This window comes from Lutjanus erythropterus, chromosome 3, assembly GCF_056507025.1.
Source record: "Lutjanus erythropterus isolate fLutEry1 chromosome 3, fLutEry1.hap2, whole genome shotgun sequence".
NCBI classification, from domain to species: domain Eukaryota; kingdom Metazoa; phylum Chordata; class Actinopteri; order Lutjaniformes; family Lutjanidae; genus Lutjanus; species Lutjanus erythropterus.
Genome location: NC_139319.1, coordinates 37698043 through 37719881, shown reverse-complemented (window position 1 = coordinate 37719881; position 21839 = coordinate 37698043). Strand labels below are relative to the sequence as shown.

Here is a 21839-nt window from a genome sequence, read left to right as displayed (position 1 = left end):
ACTGTAAAATATTATAAACATTCATTTATTTAGTTCATTTTCCTTTTCTATTAATTGTCTGTAACTTCTGGGAGTAGTGCTTAAAGCTCTGCTGCACTGTGGTTGTGAAGCGTCCGTTGCCATGGTTACGGTTAACATTACCTCCTTGCAGTTGGGGCGTAGGGCTAGCTTGGTTAGCACTGCTGACTATTGCTACATTACTTATCCGTGACTCAGTTTGACCAAATGAGCTGCGGTGAGTCACCGAAGGAGTTCAGACCTCCAAGTCATTCAGGTCAGTTTCAAACTTCTGTGTCTGTCTTTCACCTCGGTCTGTCTGTCTGTCTCTTCTCCACCTCTCTAGCTACATGAAGGCTAACGCTAAGTTTTTGTCGCACACAATGATTAGCCTGCTGAAGACTCTTTTATTTACAGTGATGGAAGAGTCAGTATAACAATATAAGTTAAAAAATATACTCAGCTAAAAGTACCAAAACATTAGCAATAAAACCTAGTATTCAAAGTAAACGTAGTTATTATGCACAATGGCCCTTTTCAGATTAATATGTCATTAAGCTCATGATGCATTACATCACTTCAATGGTGCAGCTAATAAAGATGGGTCTACTTTAACCACTTCATATATAGTCTTATCTCATCTTAATTTGTAATAGTACACCAGCATTTGTTGATTATATTTTGTTTTAATAATGTGAATCTGTAGAATACCACAGGTTATCTAATGAATGTAATGTCAGTGGAGTAATCATGATTTTAATAGTTTTTTTAAGCGACAATGAAAATGATGCAAACATGACCATTGCAACTCAAAGTAATCACAATATAACATATATTCTTTAACCATATTATGGAGCCCTAGTAATTATACAGCAGATTTTTTTTTCCTTGTGCAAGGAAAAACAAAACTGTAGTCCCTTCATGCATACACACATAACACATACAGATAATTAAATTTAGAATATATTAACAAATAATAGTATAAAAAGTACTTTAAAATTGTATCTAGATGCAGAATTTGAGTAAATGTATTTAGCTGCATTCCAACCCTATTTTTTTAGAAATAGAGTGGGAAGCAACAAGTCTTTACATATCCATTGCCTTACATGGGTGGGAGGAATGCGCAAATTGTTAGTCAGAATATAGGTCAGAATGACTGCCATTTGGTAATTCCAATTCATTTGCAAAGACATATACAAACACTGCAGCAAATTCTTTTTTCAGGGGTCGAGGGCATCTTTTGGCCCCAACGAAGCAAAGCCCTTGTGTGAAAAAATGGACTGAGTCCATGAAGGAAACGAGAGGAAGCAGAGCGAAAACACTTACAAAAGCCAAGGATTAATAATTGTTGTTGTGGCCATGGAAACTATAATCAGGCACATTGGATAAGGAGAAATTAACAGAATTGCATAACCATGTCAGCGGTCCAGGGTAATCTCTTTGTCTCTGTGTGTGGGTGTGTGTATGTGTGCAAGCACTGAGGTACTTTGTGCACAATGAAGTAGAACCTCTTACCACTTTTTAAAATGTTAAAATCAGGACATCACTCATAAACAACATGAATCATTATAATCTATGTGTATAGAGATTAGAAACACACACAGACTGAGACTACTTTTAAGTATTTTAGCACCCAGTTTTACAAATCCAAGCATTTCTCTCCTCTTCTCCAGAAAAGAAGAAGCTAAAAACATCAGAGGAGGTGTATATCTTGGGTGATGACCAGTCCAATACCTCCACCACTCTTTATGACAAGGATATTCAGGCTCTTGCTGTTCACCCACAGGACCTCAGAAAAGTAAAGCTATTTCAGTCATATAGAGTATTTACCATTAGTTGGAAAATGACTTTGCCCCCAAATTAAATACAAATCATGTGCATGTGGCACCAAGGTGTTTTCATATTAAAACAGCTCTACATGTAACTGATTTTGACTGCAGCTTCCGATGCCAAGGCCACGCAAGGACGGTCAGAAACCAGTGCTCATGGCACGTGGCTGTAAGACACAGACAACTGATGAACTAAGAAATGCTGCACAAGGGGCGGTGGCTCAGTCGCTGAACCTGGATCCTAACTTTGAACCTCTGGACTACCCAGGTTAATTGTATTCTTTTGCCTTCATGCATAATAACACACTGCACAGTAGTGTATTGAAAGATAAGAGATGTTGTCCTAGTCATAATATGCATCCTTAAATGAGAATGTTGTAAAATGTTTACTGCACTAATTATAAAATGTCCATAATGTGTCATCATAGATTAAGGAAATATACTATGTTGAAATACTGGCTTCTCTGACAACAATGCCACAGTCAGAATGTTTTTGAAATATCCATGGCAGTTTTTGTCTGTGCATTTCTCATTTATTAGAGGTAAAATTAATGCTGAATGTTCACTGAATGAGTAAGTGTCTGTTTATGAGTCATAAAAAATCACTAATAATCTTTTAGAAGGAGTAGATGTTTATATTGTTTAAATTTAGCTGGGTGTTAATGGAATCTGGTGGGCAGTGAGACAGGCAGTCACTGAACTCAAACTCTACAGTGTGTATTTTCCGTTGGTTTTGTTTTCAGGATAAAGGACTTTGTTTTACATCTACATGTACAGCTGATCAACTTGCACTGTAATTTAATGTTGCGATCATCTTGGGCTTCAGTTCATTGTCCCTGCAGCATGCAGGCTAGATTTTATATATTTGTCATTCCGGTTCACTATTTGGCAGTACTCATTTTCAGTTGCTAGGGTCTTACATTTTTCTTATTTAAGTCTAAAATTGCTATTTTTTCTGTCTATATTCTTCTCGACTCATGTTCATAAGGACTTCGGTTTGATGACCAAGGCATGATTCTTCCACATAGCATCCTGGGTAGTTTAGAGGATTTCAGAAGTTATCTGAAGGCCAAAGGGAAGACAGAGGTAAGGAGGTTCAGGAAAAAAAAACATAATGTGAAGCCATGAAAAGAAAATACAGTATTTAATTTATTTATTTATTTATTTTTTTATCAGCCAAAAGCAGCAATAGTAGAAATAACGTGACTGTGTCTGGTTCTTTCCACTTTCTAGTTGGTGAAGCGAATACCAAAGTTAGATCCTCCATTTGAGACCCCAGGGAGGCATCGATCTGAGGCTGTGGAGAAAGAGCGTGGGCACCACTCAGGCTACAGAAACATCCAGGGCAATGCCCTACAGCACTGGCATAACCACATGACGCAGCGCAGACAGCAGCAGGGTTTCTTATCAGGTGAACTGATTAGAGAGAACTGCAGCCTGCACCAGAGAGAGACCAATGCGTCATTATTACAGCCTTAACCTGTATACACCTGCAGAAATGTTAGAGATGCCACAATAAACCCACTTATCTTCATTTTTGTTATCATTAACAATAGACCAGTACAGCATCAGGCATTAAATGATTAAAGAAAATATACCATGGTACCACTTTCCAATAAGACTACTTATAACTGATGTATGAAGGCTTTAGAATTAGGTAATTAATTAGGCTGTAAACACTTCATGAATCATTGATAAACAGTTAATTCAAGGGGAAGGAGAGGGGGTACGGTAGATCTTCTGGAGGTAGATTTGTTTGGCTGTTGAGTTCAAATATAAACAGTATTTCTCCACAGTTGCATTCCCGACCTTTAACAGTGGGCTCACTATTTGGCAGATAAATGTGGGCTAACTATTTGGGAATCACCAGGTCACTGTTGCTCCTTTTATCCAATGTGTTTAAGAGGTAGTTCCAACCAAGTAAGTTGATTGGATGAGAGACTGGGACTTTTAACTACATGTATCATCATGTAATTACAAGTGTTCCAAGAAGCCTACATACATAGCCTACATTAATGTTGCAATGACTAACAGATAGGGACAGGAGGAGACAGGAGGAGACAGGAGGCGTCCAGTGCATGATTCAGGGCTTATTACTTTTGGCTTGCTGTCACACAGTTTTTAATCTGACAGAGTACAGAGCAGGATACAGGCACAACAGTTTTAACAGTTTTTGATCTGTTAATCAGGGAAGATACTCATGTTTACCTGCATATGTGTTACTATTATTGCGAAATGTTTCAATCTATCTAGTTTCAATCCAGCTGCAGAACTGTTTGTTTTGGCAGAGCCAAATAAACAAAGAAATCATAATCTTTTGTTTATTATTACTGCTAACTAATAAATGGTAAAACTGTTGTATAAATACAACACAGCCGTGCTGATATTCAGTACAGTTTATATATACGATGTTTACATCCAAACCAATTATAAATTATTTATAAATCATACATAAACATGTAAATTATAAAAATACAGAATCTGATATGAGGTTTTGCATTTTAAGCAAATTAAAGAGTAAAATATTTGATTTAAAAACAAATATTTGATTTTCAAAGTTTGCAATAACATCTCATGTTTACAAGTCTATTTATCTGTCTATCCATCTTTTCAACTCTTTCAAGACTTGCTCGACAGGCCGGTGGAAAACTTACTGATGAACCAGGCTAACCATTTCAGAGAAACTCAGGAGAAGAGGGAATTTCTAAACCGAGCCATGCCGCTCATCCACTCTGGATATGTATGACTCACATTAGCTTTCTCTGCTCTACTATGTCTTTAGTCATCTGTGACACTCATAGTATGTCTAAGTATAACAAATAAAATCTCTAAAGCTCTGCTATAAATTTATCTTATGTCATGAGTGTCTTTACTTCAATGTCTTAGGGTTACCGTGTGGGTAGTGAGTTCTGGAGTCTCCCCCCGCGTTATGGAGATGAAATGAGTGGGATCAGAGCCACTCTGACTCAGGCAGAGCAGGGCAGGTGGGAACCTGTCACACATGTCGCACAACCAAGCAGCATACGTCAGGAATCAGGTACAACACACACCTACTATTCCAACTGTTCCTTTCAGCCTTGAAACCTAGTGCTCCTCCCCAAGATCCTTAATAACTGATTAAATTGTGGCTTGACTTTAAATTATGTTGAGCCAGGTTTCTAAACTAATTTAATAAACAAAGATTTAATTTAAACCTCCCTTTAAATCTCAACTGTTTTCCTCTAAACTAAAATTAAATTTAATGTTGTTTGGACCAAAACTTCAAACTCCAATTTAAAATTTGATCCAGTGTTTGCTTTAAGCATACGCTTGAGGAGGTTTAGTTTTTAAAACAGCTGCCTTTTTGAGATGGAATGAGCAAAATAATTCTCTGCTGAGCCATCATTAGCTTGCTAACTAGGCTAACCGGCTGTTTAGTTAGCTAGCAAACAATATAACTGTTTCCATTTTTAGATAGATATCAAACAAATTTATTTATTTATGATAATTTGCGTAACAAATATCTCTATATTAATTGAACTATTTTTAATTTCAGTTTACATCACTAAACTTTACTAAAAGTAAAGATTTACTAAAGGGAGATTAGTCTTTATTTGTACAACAGAGCTCTGCTTAACTTTAAATCTGGATTTGCTCATTTTAAACCTCGTTCGGCTCAACTTTGATTAGAACTGATCTTAGATCAAATTAATCTTTGTTGATGCAACCCAGACTTTGCATCAAAGGCAATCACAGACACTTTCAAATAAGCTTATAAAAGAAGATGAATTGTAAGAAGAGGTAATGCTAAATGAACTGTATGCAACTGGTTGTACCTAAACAACAAAAGACAACTGAAAACTCTAAACTCTTCTCTCTATGGGACTTTTTCATCCTTTAGGAATAATTTGCGCAGAGACACTGCGTCCAGCCTCTCGGACCTGGGACCAGAGTGCGTACCTGCAACAGCAGTGCCAGGGGCTCAGAGAGGTCCTGCAAGACATGGACATAAAAAAACTGGTAACACAAACATACAAACTGTAACACTGAATGCTGGTTTGGGTCAACAGCGCACAAATTATTACAAGTGATCCGATTGTACCTTCACTATTTTGTTACCGTCAGGGCATGTCTATCAAGTGCTGCAGCTGGCCAAATCAGTGCTTTAACCTACGATAACCTTCTCCTTGTTTTCAGAACACTGGCATGCACTTGTTTCTTTACCTCCCCCACACCTCCCCTACAACTCTCAAATTCCTCTAATCTCTAGTCTCACCTGGATGTTGAGATGCAACAATCCAAACTGCACATAATTTACAATCTGCCTTTTTTGTTCTCTTTAACAGTGTACAAGCACCTAATTTCATATGCACTGCACACATCTAGATTGTTTTGACACAAACAATTTAATTATCGGAGCAATCGTTGACCGACCACACATCCTACTGAAGGTGCTTACACTCCCAGGACACTCTGTTTCTAGCTGCTAGCAGTTCATCATCAGTCTGAAGTTTCACAAACAGCTTGTGAACATCCAGCCTCAGGCAGGGTGTTCTTGGCTTTCAGTACAAGGAACAAACACATGGGCAAGAAAAACGAGCAAATGTACACGTACGCCCACACAAATACACACATGCATGCAAAACGCAACAAGCTATGCAGCCTTTCCATAAATGATCATGTCTGTTCACATACATGGCGTACAGTTATGAAATCTGGAGCGTGTTCAGTCATAGAGCAGCACTGTTGAGATCTGTAGGGTAATAGAGCCCAAGAAAAGGGACTAAACGTGTCTTAATGCTCGCTCTGCATTACAATGACTTTATCAGTAGGGCCAGGAGGTTCTGGGGTAAACACTTAGACAAAATGTGCACTTCTTCGCACAGCCAGTTCCCATTTAATCCTATTAACACCCTAAGTAACAGGTGCTGATTAAGGTTTATTCAAATTACATGTTTTTTTCTGTTTTCACTTGTTATCCTCTTCTCTCTATCTCTCCCTCTCTTTCTGTCACACAAACTTACACACACGCACACACACGCGCATGTGACATAAGAGGAGATGGTAGCAGTGTGTTCTGTCGTGCTGGTGGCTAATGTGATGCTTAGGGGATTTGGGTCTGAAGTACCTTCTGACTAGCACAGAGACAGAGACAGATCGTCCTGTCAGCAGCTGACTTGTCTGTGGCTTTGTGACTTACTGTATGTGGAAAGGGAGAGAGATGGTGTCGGGGATGTGAAGGGGTTATTAAGAGAGAAAAGAAGAGAGAGGGGGGTAAGTTGTAAGGGAGGAAGGAAATCATGCCTTCAGTGTTCTAAATAGTTTGGTGTGAAAATGCTCTGATTGTTTTTTGTTGTTGTTGTTGTTTTTTCTTCTTGGTTCTGTTTAATTACATTTTTGAGCAGCTAAACATGCTCGAAGATGCATGAAACTTGGCAATCATAAGTCATGGTGAAAAATAAAGTTTGGGAATGGCCGTGGCTAAATGGCTTGACCAAAAGTTTTTCTTATTTCTCAAAATTTCAACTTCATTCTCAACATTTTGACTAAATTCTCAACATTTCAACTAGGGCTGCACGATATTGGAAAAAACTGACATTGCAATTTTTTTTTTAACCCTGCGATATATATTGTGATATGAAAAAATACAGGAATTTTCACCAGATGACTTGAATAGCACTTTATGTTACTGCTGCCATCTTATCGAAAATTAACCTGCACTGATCTTGGGACTCACTGCATATGCAGGGGCGTGGTCTGCTTTGGCAAACTGATTAAGAACGATTGTGATTGGTGGATTGCTGCGCGCAGTATGTGTCAGGTACCCTTAAATTAGATGATTTCGTTTGCCTCCTACATTGCAGGACCTGCGATGTGACTACTGCGCACACGTACATTGCGATGACGATGCTCAAACAATATGTTGTGCAGCTTTAATTTCAACTATATATGCAAAATTTCGACTTTATTCTCGACATTTTAACTTTACTCTCAAAATTTCAGCTTTATCCTTAACAGTTCAACTTCTTCTGTAGGAGAACTATAGATTGCATTTGCATTGTTTGCTTCACTCTGCCTGTTACATAACATCATGACAGAGCTCTGATAAGCTCGTTCAGATGACATTCAGATGTTGTCTGAGGAAAGGATGTAAAGTAATTACAAATAAGTGTAGAGCAAATAAGAGTTTCACTCTAACAGTTGAGTTGAAATAGTTTGATGGACAGTGTACAGTAGGTGCATCTTGATTAGCTTTTTTTCAGCCACTGACAACCGGACAGTGTGTTCCATCACACCTCGTCCTGTAACGTCGAAGGTTTCATTACCCAGTTTTGCCCTCTCTGGCTGTACTTTCTGGATGTGAGAGGACAGGACAGAGGTATCAATTGAAGTTGGACTGAAAAGGACTTTGGGTATTGATTTTCAATTACAGGAACCAGAATGTTGAGTGGACATGCAAAGCTGACCTCTTCCTTCAAAAGCACCACTCTCTGCACTTTGATTACAGGACTTCGATAGACTGGAGGTGATTGGCTCTGGCAAGCCATCCACTTTTGTCACAGTGTGTCATAGTCCCTCGCTGGAGAAGGAAGATGAGCAGAAAGAGAATGAGGAGATGAAGAAGGAGAAACTGTAAGAAAAAACTCTGCTTTACTGTTTTATTTGACATTGCCATAGTTAACCCATCTTTAACTTTTTATTGACTGAAAGGGTCTAAATCAGGTTTTCTGGAGATATAGTATGTTCTGTTAATATTAGCCTCAATGTGTTATTAAATGTCTCAAAATGTATCATAAACTCATGTCATGACAATTGTCTCTGTTTAGCACTGGTCTTACACATTGTTGTTCATTTGAGGGCAGCTTCGTAAAGTTTGATAATTTCAGGTTGGACAAGAAAGGCTTAAATGCATAATGGCATTTAACGGGTAAACTGTCCCTATTTATGGAGGTGGAGAATCTGTTTTTCAGCTCACAGGCTCTTTTATTTGAGGGCTCCAACTTCTGAATTGTCACACAGCTAATTCCCTAATTGTCTAACTCATGTGGTGCTACTGTCACTTTGTGCTCTACAGTAATTCAGTGGCACAGAATGATAATGTTCGGTCAGATGCTCTGCCCGTTCCAGCATTGAGGTTCTGCGGTCAGCTTGCTAGCTGGACTGGAAACTTTACCGCTAACCAGGTACAGAAGTTCAGTGGGTATAAATGTCAAACCACAACTTGTCTCTGTTACTTGGATCAGAGAAAAACAGACTTTTATCAGAAGTATCCTCCATGTTTACCTGTTGTCTTGATAAATTTGCACATGGAAGAGGTTAACCTTCAAATCATTCAACCAGAAAAGGCTTTGTAACACACAGGTAATGGTCAATTTTAACCCAAACCATTATCTTTTCCTAAATCTAACCAAGCACTTTTGTTGCCTAAACCTAACCAAACTGCGACACAAAACAGAAAATAACAATAATAACAATAAAAAAACTGAAGATAATAAGTCAACTAAGTCTAAAAACAAGTTAACGTTAAGATTCAGATGGGATGCCCTGGTGGTTCAGTTGGTAGAGTGTGTGGCCCAAGTACTGAGGGTGACATCTGCAACAGCCATGGGTTTGATTTCAGCTCCATGAGTGTGAGCTGCAAGGATTAATTGACTATTAATTAATAAACTAATAATTAAGTTATAATGATAAAATTAATCACCAGCTTTTTAGACCAGTCAATTTTATCAATTTGAGTAATTTTTTGATTAAAAAGAAGTAAAATTCTCTGATTCCAACTTCATAAATGTGAATATTTTCTGGCTTCTTTACTCCGCTATGTGAATATCTTTGGGCTCTATCTTTGGCGACATCATAGGCTTTGGGAAAGACTGATCAACATTTATCAAAATTTTCTGACATTTTATAGATGAAACAACTAGTAATCAATTAACTGAGAAAGTAATCTACCAATTAATCAACTGTGAAAATGATTGTTAGTTGCAGCACTAATTCAGTATAATATCCATTTTGTTTTTGTTGCATCTGAACACTAATCATGTGTGTGGCAACAGAGAAACGATTGGAATCACAGTATGAAAACATTATTTCTATTAAAGATAGGAACTGAGAGCATCAGAGTGGTGAGTATAACATGACTCAGCTGTTTATCTCTTATGATGGTGGTTATTTCAGCCCCCTCAGTGTTTTTCTACCCAGCCTTAATTAGCAAGCAGCCATTATTTGTTTGTGCAACTAGTTGAGACTGGAACAATATTTGAACACCAGCTTTTCTGTGAGAATTTACAGCATGCACAAAGCCAAACAACCACATGCACACAATCTGTCTTACAAGTGATATGTCCTCATCTGTGTACTAGAAGCATATCTATGAACAGATGGCTAGGTAATGTGTTATTTGCTTTGCCGCCTTAAACACTTATTGAAGTGTATTTGGTTGATATGTGTGTGGCTCTCCGACACTCATTCATCAGGGAGAAGTAGGAGTCACTGCTACTATAATCTTTGAGGCCCTAGTTGGAGAAATCGCCTCATCCCATCTGGAGCTGCACAATGAAGGCAGCACAGCCATATTCTACAGCTGGCAGCAGCTTCTCGTGCCACGCACTCTTGTCTTTGCTAACATGCAATCACAAACAAAGAGTCCGTGCTTCTACTTTGACTCCTCTTCTGGTACGTGCAAACATGCATACACCTGCTGCCACCACTCTTACGTCATACACTGTTTGTCCTTGTGTCAGTCCGTCATACTGTGTTTTTCAACCAGTAGTCAAGTCGTCTTTCTGCTTTCCATTTTGCTTCCCCTCCCGTCCAAGGTGTGCTCCTTCCAGGCGACACGAAACGGGTGGAGGTCATATTTAAGTCAGCAAAGGTAGGCGTCAAAAAAGAAGTGTGGCAGCTCAGCACCCACCCAGTGCTGCTGCAGGGAGCCTCCATGCAGGTCACATTGCGAGGAATAGCTCTGTACCAGGACAAAACTGCAGACCAGAGGCTTTTCCTACAGGTGCTGTACAACTGACCCTTCCTAAGTTCCGCCCCTTTTTGCTTTGTGTTCCAGTAATTGTTTAGCAAGCTTGGTACCTTAGGACTTGCAGGATGTAGCAGTGCAGACCTCTGCAAGCTCTGTGACCATCTCAGCCTGTGCTCTGAGTACACACTCTGTTTTTTTCACAATTGAGAGTGAGTTAGTTAATTTGGTACAAATAATGTAGGTCACTATTTCTAATTTGCAGTGTACAGTGTTGGTTTCATGAAAATAAGAGGTTGGTCTTAGTGGCACAGTTTGGGATAGTTTTATTTCTAAAGCTTTGAAAATTTGGAAAACTAGACTGAATAATATGCATAGAATAGGAAATTAGTTTATGGAATGCATGTCAAGTAACAAGGCATATAGAGTATACTTTTCAAGTTTTCATATAATTTGCATGTTTGGTTTCACGTCTGTGTGCATGGAAATCGATTGTCCTTGTGAGCACATTTAGGCTTGAAGATACTAACTTACATTGATGTCAGAATACAGACTCCCCCATCTGAGTAGATTTTTGTTGTTGGACGTAATTTAGTCCATTGAAATGTCAATAAATTTTAGCATTATTTAGTTGTACATATACATACATAGAAAAGGTCATTTGAGACTCTGCAGGGAAGTCTTGCCATGGTTGCAGCCATGCCAGCAAAGATTACCTTTGTAAATCAATGATCACAAAAAACAAAACAAAACTCATCTCTGTTTGAAGTGACAATTAGGTTACATTAGGTCTCTTTCGGTGTTTAATCTAGTTGTTAAGGCAGAAATTAGGTTCATAAACAACTTGTTAGGTGAATATTTTGCAAGCTTATGCAAAATATGATAAGATGACCCAATGCGAGCCAACTAGAATGCTTATATATTAGTATTTAAATTTTTCATTAGTCCCTACGAGCCTCGGTCAACTTTCTCCTTTCCTGTTTCCTGTACTAAGATATGCTATGTGCTAGGCATGTAAGAGATGTTAAAAGACTTTTTAAGTTCGCTAATGTTAGCAAAATGCTAACTAGCAAGCTAATCTGCATCAGGCATTAGCTTGCTGGTTAGCTAGTGTTTTGCTATCATTGACTTAAGATGTGAATACATACGCCAGGAAAAGGAAAAAGCTGACAAAAGTATCAAGTGAGCTCAACTGTTATCGGAGTGCAGAGCAAAAAGGGTTAAAAAATAACCATTTCTCTGGTGTTCAAGGTTTTTAATAAACAGAAACCCATGTGTGTTTTTGTCTTTGTTTCTCTTGTGTGTGCACGAACAGAGGAAGCTGGAAAAGATAGTGACGGTAAAAATGTGTCGGTCCATTGTGTACGAGTTGCTGCAGGGGGTCCGCACCCCACCCAGCTCTCCTCCACAACTCTGCATTACTGAAGAGCAAGAGTTTTCAAGCAAAAACCCCAAGGTAATTCCCACAGGTGGAAGCAATTTCCTGAAAGCAGTTCACACTTTGTTTGTGATCAGTGTTCATTTTTTTACAAACCCTCCTTAGGGTCTCAGTGTTGCCTATTAATAATGATCCCATAACATTTTTAGTATTAGTTTTATATTTAGTTTTAAATGTAGTTTGAGTCAAAGTCAGATACCTTTTTTTGGCATGATCATAATTTATTTGATTTAAGGACACATTTGAAAAAAATATTGGAGTAATCTGAGTTTCTGGGATCTGAGTTTGAAGTCAGAATTGAGTGCCTGGTTGCATAAACCAGCTGAAGTTTTAAACTTAAGTCTGTCCCTTAATCTGAATACTTCCCTAAGCTAAGGAGTTCGCTTAGGAAGTTACATAAAGCGTCTTAGTCTTTTTTTCCTCACGTAACTGTGTTGTTTGATGGCAGTTACTGTCAGAAAGCAGCACGCTTCACTCACATTATTCTTTAATATTACGAGACACTTAGCTAACACACACTTTGCTATGAAACAAACTGAAGATAATAGTAATGGAAGATGATAATGCTTTTACTCATAGTATGCAGTGGGTTTTCTCTGTCTTGAAAAACATTTTTTAGTATTTCCTCCTCCATGGCATCCTTAGACGAAAATCAGAATTCTAACTTTTAACTCAGAACTTAAATAAATGTTGTGTGTGTGGCCATAACGCAACTACATTTTCATACAATCCTCTTCTGAACATTGCTCATCATACAGCTAGGTGGCCTGATTTTGTGTATCTTTGTTTCCGTATATCAGACATCTTTGTTTCTCCATGTTCAGTCTGGATCTTAGCCACACCTCCTCGTTCAGTGTGAGGCGACCCATTAATGTTTTGTTCTTTTTTCATTTCACTAACCAGAGAAAAGGCATTCATTTCGTTCTCCACAGTTATATTATTGCCATAATAATTCATGGTGGCTCTAACTAATAATAGATCATAACTGCTAATATCTTAAACCTGTCACTGTTGCCTCCGCAGTGTATAAAACAGATTGTGTTGCCATGGCAGTGCAATAGGAACCTTACTTTAACTGGGTTAATTGGGAGCCTGATTAGATTGGTCTCATGAATATAGAGCAAGTTTCTTCAGCTGTAATAGACAAAATGTGAGGGAATGATTGCAAGCACCACTGGAAAGTTTAACCACACATCAAGAGAGAAACATTATCTCTTATTATAGGTAATCTAACCTGTAATTGGGATAAATGGAGGACCTTTCCTTACAAAGTCTATCTAATAGACTTCAGTCTGCCTATAATATCTGTCATTACAAGATATTAGGATGATTACAGCTCTCTCGGCTGTTCACATTTTATCATCACAAAAGGGGATGGACATATTTCCTCTCTTCCCTTGAGGAGTGAATAAAAATAATGACAAGCATCACATTTGTTAGAGAGGACAGCTATCAGCGGCGATCCTCCTGTGGCGTGACAGTAATTTCTATTCACGGGTGTCCTGTGCTCACGTTTTTACTCTCATTACTGCTTCATACGTTGTTTTAGTTGTACTATCTCGATCAGCCAGTGGAGGACCTGAAGAGACTGTGGCAGGAAGTGAATCCAGGACAAACCTGGGATCTCTCTGTTCATACACTCCGGCAGGTAAAGACATGCTGCAATGCCATGGTATTTAAAGCTACAATATGTAACATTTCTACTTCAAAATGTCTAAAAATGTATGATATATGCTATGTATTTTGTTGAGTTGTGTACTTACATTATCCCTGTTTCCAACAATGTTGAACCACAAAGAAATATGTAGGTTATTCAAGGTAGTAGTGTGTCCCCAACTAGCTGTTGTCAGCTAGTTGCTAGTTCCTATAATTCATGTGAAAATATGGGTATACATCAGAGTGAGGAAGGAAGTCAACCAACATGACTAACCCTAATGTGAACAAAACTTTAATATTATGTATGTATTATATTTTGTCCATGAACATAATCAGTGTTATTCATTTCCAGTGAGAAACATGTTGTCCTCACATAGAGACTTCTTTTCAGAGGAGTACAGAGGACTGTTTTTAGAGCTGAACATTATGATGTCACAGTGAACTTTAAAAATGTCATAACCTCATCATTTTATCCATATTTTATTCATATTTGTGGGTAATTTTGTCATAATCAGCATGTGAAATCTTGAGTTATGGCCAAAAGTGTATTCTGTGGGGTCACTGTGACCTTTGACCTCCAAAATCTAATCTAGTTTATCCTTCACTTCAAGTTGTAATTTGTATAAACTCCCTCAAGGCGTTCTTGACATATCGTGTTCACGAGAATGGGGTGACCCGAAAACATAATGCCTGTGGCCATGAAAACATAAAGGTATTACAAAACTAAAAAAGGTCTTCCAAGAACACATGCATCATAATTAAACTTTAGGTAATAGTCATTTGCAAATAACGATCCACTCCCTGCTCTCACATTCTGAACTTCAAACTGTGATGCTGTATGTAACCCTGTATCATCTATTTTGCACGGGCAGCGCTCTGGGGTCACGTTCGCAATAACAACATCCTGGTAAAGGCACAAAAAGTACTTGGGTATATTTTAGTGTTGTCACAATAATGGAATTTTTAATTTCAATACTCTACTTTGAAAAGTATCGATATTCAATACCATTTTTCTTACCACAGGGAAAAAATGACTCAATGAGAAGTGCATAAAATTTTAGATTTTCATTAAAATATAAATATAAAAAGGCCATAACATGACAACAGATATAGAAAATAAGACAAGTGAAGAGAAGAAGACAGCACTGTTATATAATATTGTTTATAGACATTTTCCGACAAATTTTTAACCATTAATAAAGTGTTACTAATATCTGGTCCATCTGAGGGTTACAAATCATGTAGTACTTTTTGACAAATGCTTAATAATAAAGTAGCCTATATAAAACAATAAACTGTTTAGTTTACTAATTCAATCAGAATATAATTGTCATTTTTGTTTATTTTATATTACACAAACTAATAAAAGAATAACAGTGAAATAGCTATTCACTAAAGTTTAATTAACTATTAACACTGTGTTACTCCTTAGTTATAACAGCTTCATTTAGCAGGTTATAGTTGAAATGGCCTTTTTGAATGCATGTGTACCCTTCTGTAAACATTTATACCATGCTGACGCATCAGAGACATATTTGTTCATTCATCGGTTCCTCTACTTAAGGTTGTTCTGTCGCTGCCTGGGCACGACTCGGCTCAAGAAAAGAGCCTGGCCCAGCTCAACTCTGTGCTTCTGCAGCTCTGTGAACCTTCAGAACTGAAACATCATCCGACCACAGCAGCTATGGGGTGAGGCATTGACTCACTCAAATCGATCATGGCAATCTTGGCTCTGTCATACACACACCCACGCTCCACACCTGCACACCCAGCGTTGTGAACCCACAGGTTATGGTGGTGTGTGGTGCCCCCTGCAGGCAGCAGCTGTGGAGGAAACTGCTGGACACGATGGTCATTGAGGCCGTGTGGCTCAGAGACCTGCTGGGCCTTCCAGAGAGTGAAACGTGGATCGAGAAAAAGGAGGAATCCAACATTTCTGACTCTGGTGAGACTTCACTCAGACATTGGAAGATATGAGATTCATGCTGCTCACTTACCATTGTGTGAATTCATCACAGATATGGCTGATAAGACAGATGAGAAGAGTGAGAAAAAAGGAGGAGCAGCTGCGAGGAGTGGGGCGAAGTCCAGACTTAAAGATGCCAACAAAGGAGAGACAACTGAAGAATCAGTGGAGGTGAGGGGGAATAAGGTAGATGTGTTTGCTTTCGCCTGAACAGAGGCAGGCTACCACAAAATGCTTTGCCACTTCAGTTCATTTTCAGCTGATCCAACCATGAGTCAGCGTCACCACTTCAAACAAGCTGTCAGTTCATCATTCAGTCATCTGCCATTCAACAAAGCAGCTCCTGTTTTCTTGTCACTAGTGACTGCCTCCGCACAACCTGGCCACCTACTGACTACAATATTATCTTCTGTTGCACTGGTTACCAACGCAGGGGTCCTGACCCCCACTATGGGTTGCTAAAGCTCCACACGGAGGTAGCAAAGCCTTCTTGATTTTAAAGGACCAGTGTGTAGGATGTAGCAGCATATAGTGATGAGCTTGTAGATTGCAACCAATTGAATACCACTTTCCTCAACCTCCCCTCCAAAGCAAGTAGGAGACTCTGTAGTGGCTGTTGTATCTAGAGCCAGTGTTTAGTTTGTCCTTTTTGTGTTACTGTAGAAACGGGGGATCAATATGGTGACCTCCATGGGAGAGAACGCTCTGCAGCTCATCCTAAGATAATGAAAACACAATGATTCTTATTTTCATGAAATTATAAATGAATGAAAAGACACGTATGAATGTTATATTCCATTTCTGCCTCATTCTGCCTATAAATCATTGTAATCAGTGTAGAGACCTCCTGCAGATGGTCTCATTTGCTTATGTAGATCATATAGAGACATCAGTATTAAACTGAGAATGTTTCATGACCACTTAAAAACTCCTTGTAGTAGCTTTAAGATATAAACTTCACAGAAATCTCAGAAGAAAAGGTTGTGAAGACCTGGATACAATCTGTAATCACAGAGAATTCACTCTCTGCTAAACCTCAAGTCCTAATCCTTGTCCTGCATTGGAAAAGTACACAGTTACAGCCAAAGCATCAGGAAGAAGAGAATTAGTCAAATTTATTAAGGAAAAAGTAAGTATGTCTGATTGATTTTTTAAAAAAACAAGATACATAATACAGAGAGTTGTATCGGAAGTTCTTAGAACTACCATGAAAACTTATCTCTGATGCAGTATTCACAGGAAATAATCTGCTCAAAATTCATCAAATTGCACAGTTCTCATTTCTCATTTTACACAAATTATTGTGTTAACTATTTAGTAAACAGTTTACAGTTTAGTTAAGTTTGCTGTTTCAGTGCCCTGATATAATTTTGGACAATAATGTTTATTGTTAACCTGTAAAATATCCTGCCTCCATTATATATCTTTGTGTCCACCGCTTCTGAGGAAGTGAAAAAATATGTGTTTATGTGTATATTCTATCACCTGTGTTTTATACTCTGTATGAAGACAACTGGCTAATATATTGATATGTGATTTTCTTTTCCTCCGTTATCAGAATCTGCATCAGACCCAAAACTCTAGTATCAGTCGAGCCCTAGCCCAGCTTCAAAAAATGTGATAAAAGATAAAATATTCTATTCCTCTTCCCTTGCTGACGACCCCCTGCAACCCATTCAAGGAGCATTGTTTTTCCCTGGACCCCAGTTTGAAAACTACTGGAATATAACATGAAATTCCCATATATCAGTCAGGGGTCATAAGATTACTCAGTGATGGAGAAGGGGTCCCTTCAAGAAGACGATTGGTAGCTGCTGTCCTATACGCTAGTTTTCTGAAACAATGTCCATCCAGTGTTTTGTCCCACAGAGAAGTCATTACAGTAGTTTAGTAGTAGAATACAGTAGTGGCCACTCATGGTGTGGCACTGTGACTGGTCGGGTGAGATCACGAGCAAAAAAAAAAGATCATTTAGCACTCATTCTTTTGAATGCAGATGATTATTTTTCCTCATTATACCCAGCCACTCTGTGTCGTCCTTTTCACAAATCTGAATTTCAGCAACTTTTCACCGTCAGCACAGGGACTGAGAATGTTAATGAGGACACTGACTGTGCTGTTCAAATTGATATGAGATGATGTGTCCCGGTGGCTCAGTTGGTTGTCACATAAAACCCCTCAGGGGATGAATCTGGCTCAGGACCTGTTACACCTCTCTTCTAATGGTTCATGTCTCCATTGTCAGCCATCAAAGGCAAAAAGAGATTCAGTATTACATTTTAGAAATAGACAAGAGACACAGTTTTGTCTGTGACTGTATATTTTGCTGAGTGATTTTCTTCTCAGTGTCATGGTTGAGTCACAGGTAAGGCACAGCCTTATTACTCACAGGGTACCATGGTAACAGAGCACTGCATGAAGATGTGCACCTGCTCTCCAATTGTGTGCCCAGGGTGTGAATTAATAGCACCTGGACCAGTCCAAGCCGTCTGTGGTGCACACACACACACACACACACACACACACACACACACACACACACACACACACACACAAACAGCTATACGTTAACTCAAACAATAATAATAAATAATTCTGCAGTTCATTTTAGCTTGTTTGATTGACTGCATCTCACATTGCAGTCCAGTGAAACATTATCTCACCTGATGTGTCTTGTCCTGTGACTCCTGGTCCTTTTATCAGTTGGGAAGCAAAAGAACGAGCAAGATCTGTTGCTTGTGTGGCATCGCAAGTATCGTAACATCACTTACGCCACCGCTGGGTGTGCAGTCTTTCTAATAACGAATCTTCACACAACAGTTCTCTGATAAACTGAGACTTTCTTGAATTCGTGGCACATTTCAAACGGGATAAAAAAAAATAAATAAAATCCAAAGTATTTCCATGGGAAAGGTTAGAGCCATAGAGAGTGCAAATTTTGAAATTAATTTCCTCCAAAAAGTGTGATTTAGAAAATTGCATAAATGTTGTTTTTGCTGCATTTAAAACCAGTTTAAGTTCAAGAAGTGTGTGCTGGAATGACTGAAAAGCAGTCTGCAAAATGGATAAAGCTCCCCTCAGTGTGAAAGTGGACGAATAAAGCACAGTGTCATCAGCATAAAAATGTACCTTACAACTATTAGTAAAAGAGACAGTGTTATTAATATCTAGCATGAAAATTAAACCCCCTAATACTGAACCCTGTGGTACACCTTTAGTGACCTTCAAAATGATGGAGTGAGTAGCAACAATACAATGGATTCTGTCTGAAAGATAGCTTGTAAACTACTGGCAAGCATTCTGATCTAGACCAGCAGAGGCTAATCTATTTATTAAAACTGAATGGTCAACTGTGTCAAAAGCTTTGGACAAGTCAATGAACAAGGCACCACAGTGCTGTCCATTGTCCAGAGTGCGTGGTTCATTATTACAGTCGTGCAATAAATCAATCTTGCATTATCAGAAACTTTTGACTGGACTTTTTCTTCTTTGGGGTAATTTTTGGCTTTGAATGGCGCCCTCTAGTGGATCTATTGCATGACAACATAAAGGACACAGAAGTATATGGACAGTGACAGGTGTTTCTGTACATGAAGGCAGTATAAATGAGCCTTAACTCTGTGTGTCTTCTATCTTTTCGTAGGACAACAGAAGGAGGGGGAAAAGAGGGGATGATGCGGGGAAACGTTCTAGAAAAAAACAAGGGAAGGAATCGGCCTTGCTGACTGACACCGGTCCAGAGATCGCCAGTCAACAACCTCCCGTTGACCAAAATGTAGAGCCAGTGGTGATGGACACTTACACAAGGCTCCTGCACAAAAAGGCAAGTCTAGTTTACTCGTTCAGTTTACTTTTCATGAAAATATCAAGCGGAGTAAGAAGGAGGTCGGACATCAGGGAAGAAGAAACAGAATACTTAAAGTACAATATTTTCACATCTAATGTGGTGAATTAAGGGTTTATTTCAACCAAACCAGGCTCTGTGATTGTTGGAACAGTGGAAAGTTTGAATGACATATAATAATGATAAAACAGCTGTTTCTGTAAATAAAGGCAGAGCGATAATGTTTCTGGATCTTACTCCTTATCAAAAATGTCTGTCTCTGTAGGAATCCTATCCAGAGTGTTGTCAGACACTTAGCATGGGTTGACTCCAGTTGTGTGTAGTCTTATCTTACGTATGTACGTACATTAAAAAGTTTCAGCATATTAAACAATATATTTATAAATTGTATTCCATCACTATTCAAACACATCCAGTCACTAACAGCTTTGATATAACATAATTTGTATTCATACTGAGATATGAGATAAAAGGAAAAACCTTTCTTTTTTCATTTTTCTTTGTTTTTAATATCACAGTAAATATTGTATTATATACTTTTTAATTTTGGTATTATCATACCTTCAGGTTTTTCTTACATCCATTCTGTCAAAGCTTGTTTGAGTTTATCAGGGCAGAAATAAATAAAAGTTTTATAGTTACATTGCCTTCTATCTGTGCTTGTGAACACTTGAATTTTTTATTGTTGTGTTGAAAATTTGTGATGATCCGCAGTACTGTTGCTGTTGTTAATTCCAGATGATATTTGGGTGTTTTTTGTATAAAAGTGTGTGTTTTGAACAATAATTGGGCTGTAAAACATTGAAACAATCTGGCAACACTGGTTACCAAAGCATTTACAACTAAAATGCAGTTGCAGGGATTAAATGTAGTAAAATATCTGTTCATTAAGGTCTTCTACGGTTCTATGTACACCCTGTGAATACATAAATCTATAATCTGTTTGTCTATGCTGCAGGTTTATGCTCTGATGGGGGAGCTGGTGGACAACCTGTGTGACCTGATGGATGAGCTTCATGAGGGACATGAATAGGACATGTACTATTAGCACATGAGAGGCAGCAGAGCAGCCCACTGCATTTATACATGACTGCATGTGATAAAACGTGTCAAAGAAATCTGTTTTAATACCTTGTTTTGTTGCAAAATCAATAAACCTTTTGTTCTCCTGTGTCACTCACTCATCTTTTTTTTTAATTAAATCGCTTTAGTACAGGGGACAGTATATAAAACAGGGGAATATTACATCAAAATGTTAAAATAAATAAATAAATAAAATTTTAATAGCGTTTTTGTGGTAGAAAAAGAGGTTTAACATTTTTCATGTCTGGAGAAACTTTTTTGTCATCATACATTAATACAAAATCATTATCAGAAAAATATTTATTGACTTTTTCTGGGTGTTTAACAGAACCAAACACCACATTCTGTCAAGGAAGAAAGAATCTGGAAAAAGTAAAAGTATTGATTCAACTTCTTTGCTCAAGTAAAGTCAAAAGGTACAGGCTCTGAAATGTACGTAAAGTGTAAAAGTAAAAAGTTGCTGCCTGAAGGACTTTTGTATCAGCTGCTAACTGAATGTCACCTTTTCTCCAGTTGAGCCTCCCTGTTGTCTGTTTCATCTACTTACATTTACACAGTTTTTAAGTGTTGTTACCTCCTTTTGTCATTGCATCTTTTTTTGTCTTGTTACGTCTTTTTCGTCTTGTCTTTTTGTCTTGTCAAGTCTTTCATTTAATTTTTCCTCTTGTTACGTCTTTTTTGTCTTGTCTTTTTGTCTTGTCAAGTCTTTCATTTAATTTTTCCTCGTTACGTCTTTTTTGTCTTGTCTTTTACTTAAGTTGTTTTTCATCTTGTTTCATCTGTTTCAACTTGTTACGTCTTTTATTTTGTTTTTCCTCTTGTCCATTTTGTCTTGATGTGTCTTTTGTGTCATTTTTCCTTTTTTGTCTTGTTATGTCTTTTGTTATTTTTCACCTTGTTACATCTTTTATGTCTTGTTACATCAGTTTTTCAACTTAAGTCTTTTTTGTTGTGTATCAAAGTTTTCATCTTCTTACATCTGTCAAGTGTGATATGCACTGATTGATACACCAAGAAATTGTCTTCTCTTTGTGTTAATGTTGCATCCATTTTATTTGAAATCAGTTAGAGTGGTCTGC

At 38.1% G+C, this 21839-nt stretch overlaps 1 protein-coding gene across 1 annotated transcript; it reads left to right on the top strand.

Annotated features, from left to right (window-relative positions):
* Positions 1 to 147: 147 nt before the first annotated feature.
* On the top strand, positions 148 to 20725 carry mycbpap (mycbp associated protein). Its single transcript, XM_084714130.1, has 19 exons — positions 148 to 274; positions 1671 to 1795; positions 1938 to 2094; positions 2815 to 2912; positions 3060 to 3237; positions 4451 to 4566; positions 4713 to 4863; positions 5707 to 5825; positions 8314 to 8438; positions 8881 to 8989; positions 10280 to 10478; positions 10622 to 10809; positions 12089 to 12229; positions 13761 to 13859; positions 15432 to 15556; positions 15685 to 15812; positions 15886 to 16004; positions 19477 to 19656; positions 20636 to 20725. Exons 1-19 carry the CDS (start codon positions 226 to 228, stop codon positions 20708 to 20710), a joined length of 2481 nt encoding a protein of 826 aa, XP_084570256.1. The 5' UTR covers positions 148 to 225; the 3' UTR covers positions 20711 to 20725.
* Positions 20726 to 21839: the final 1114 nt, after the last annotated feature.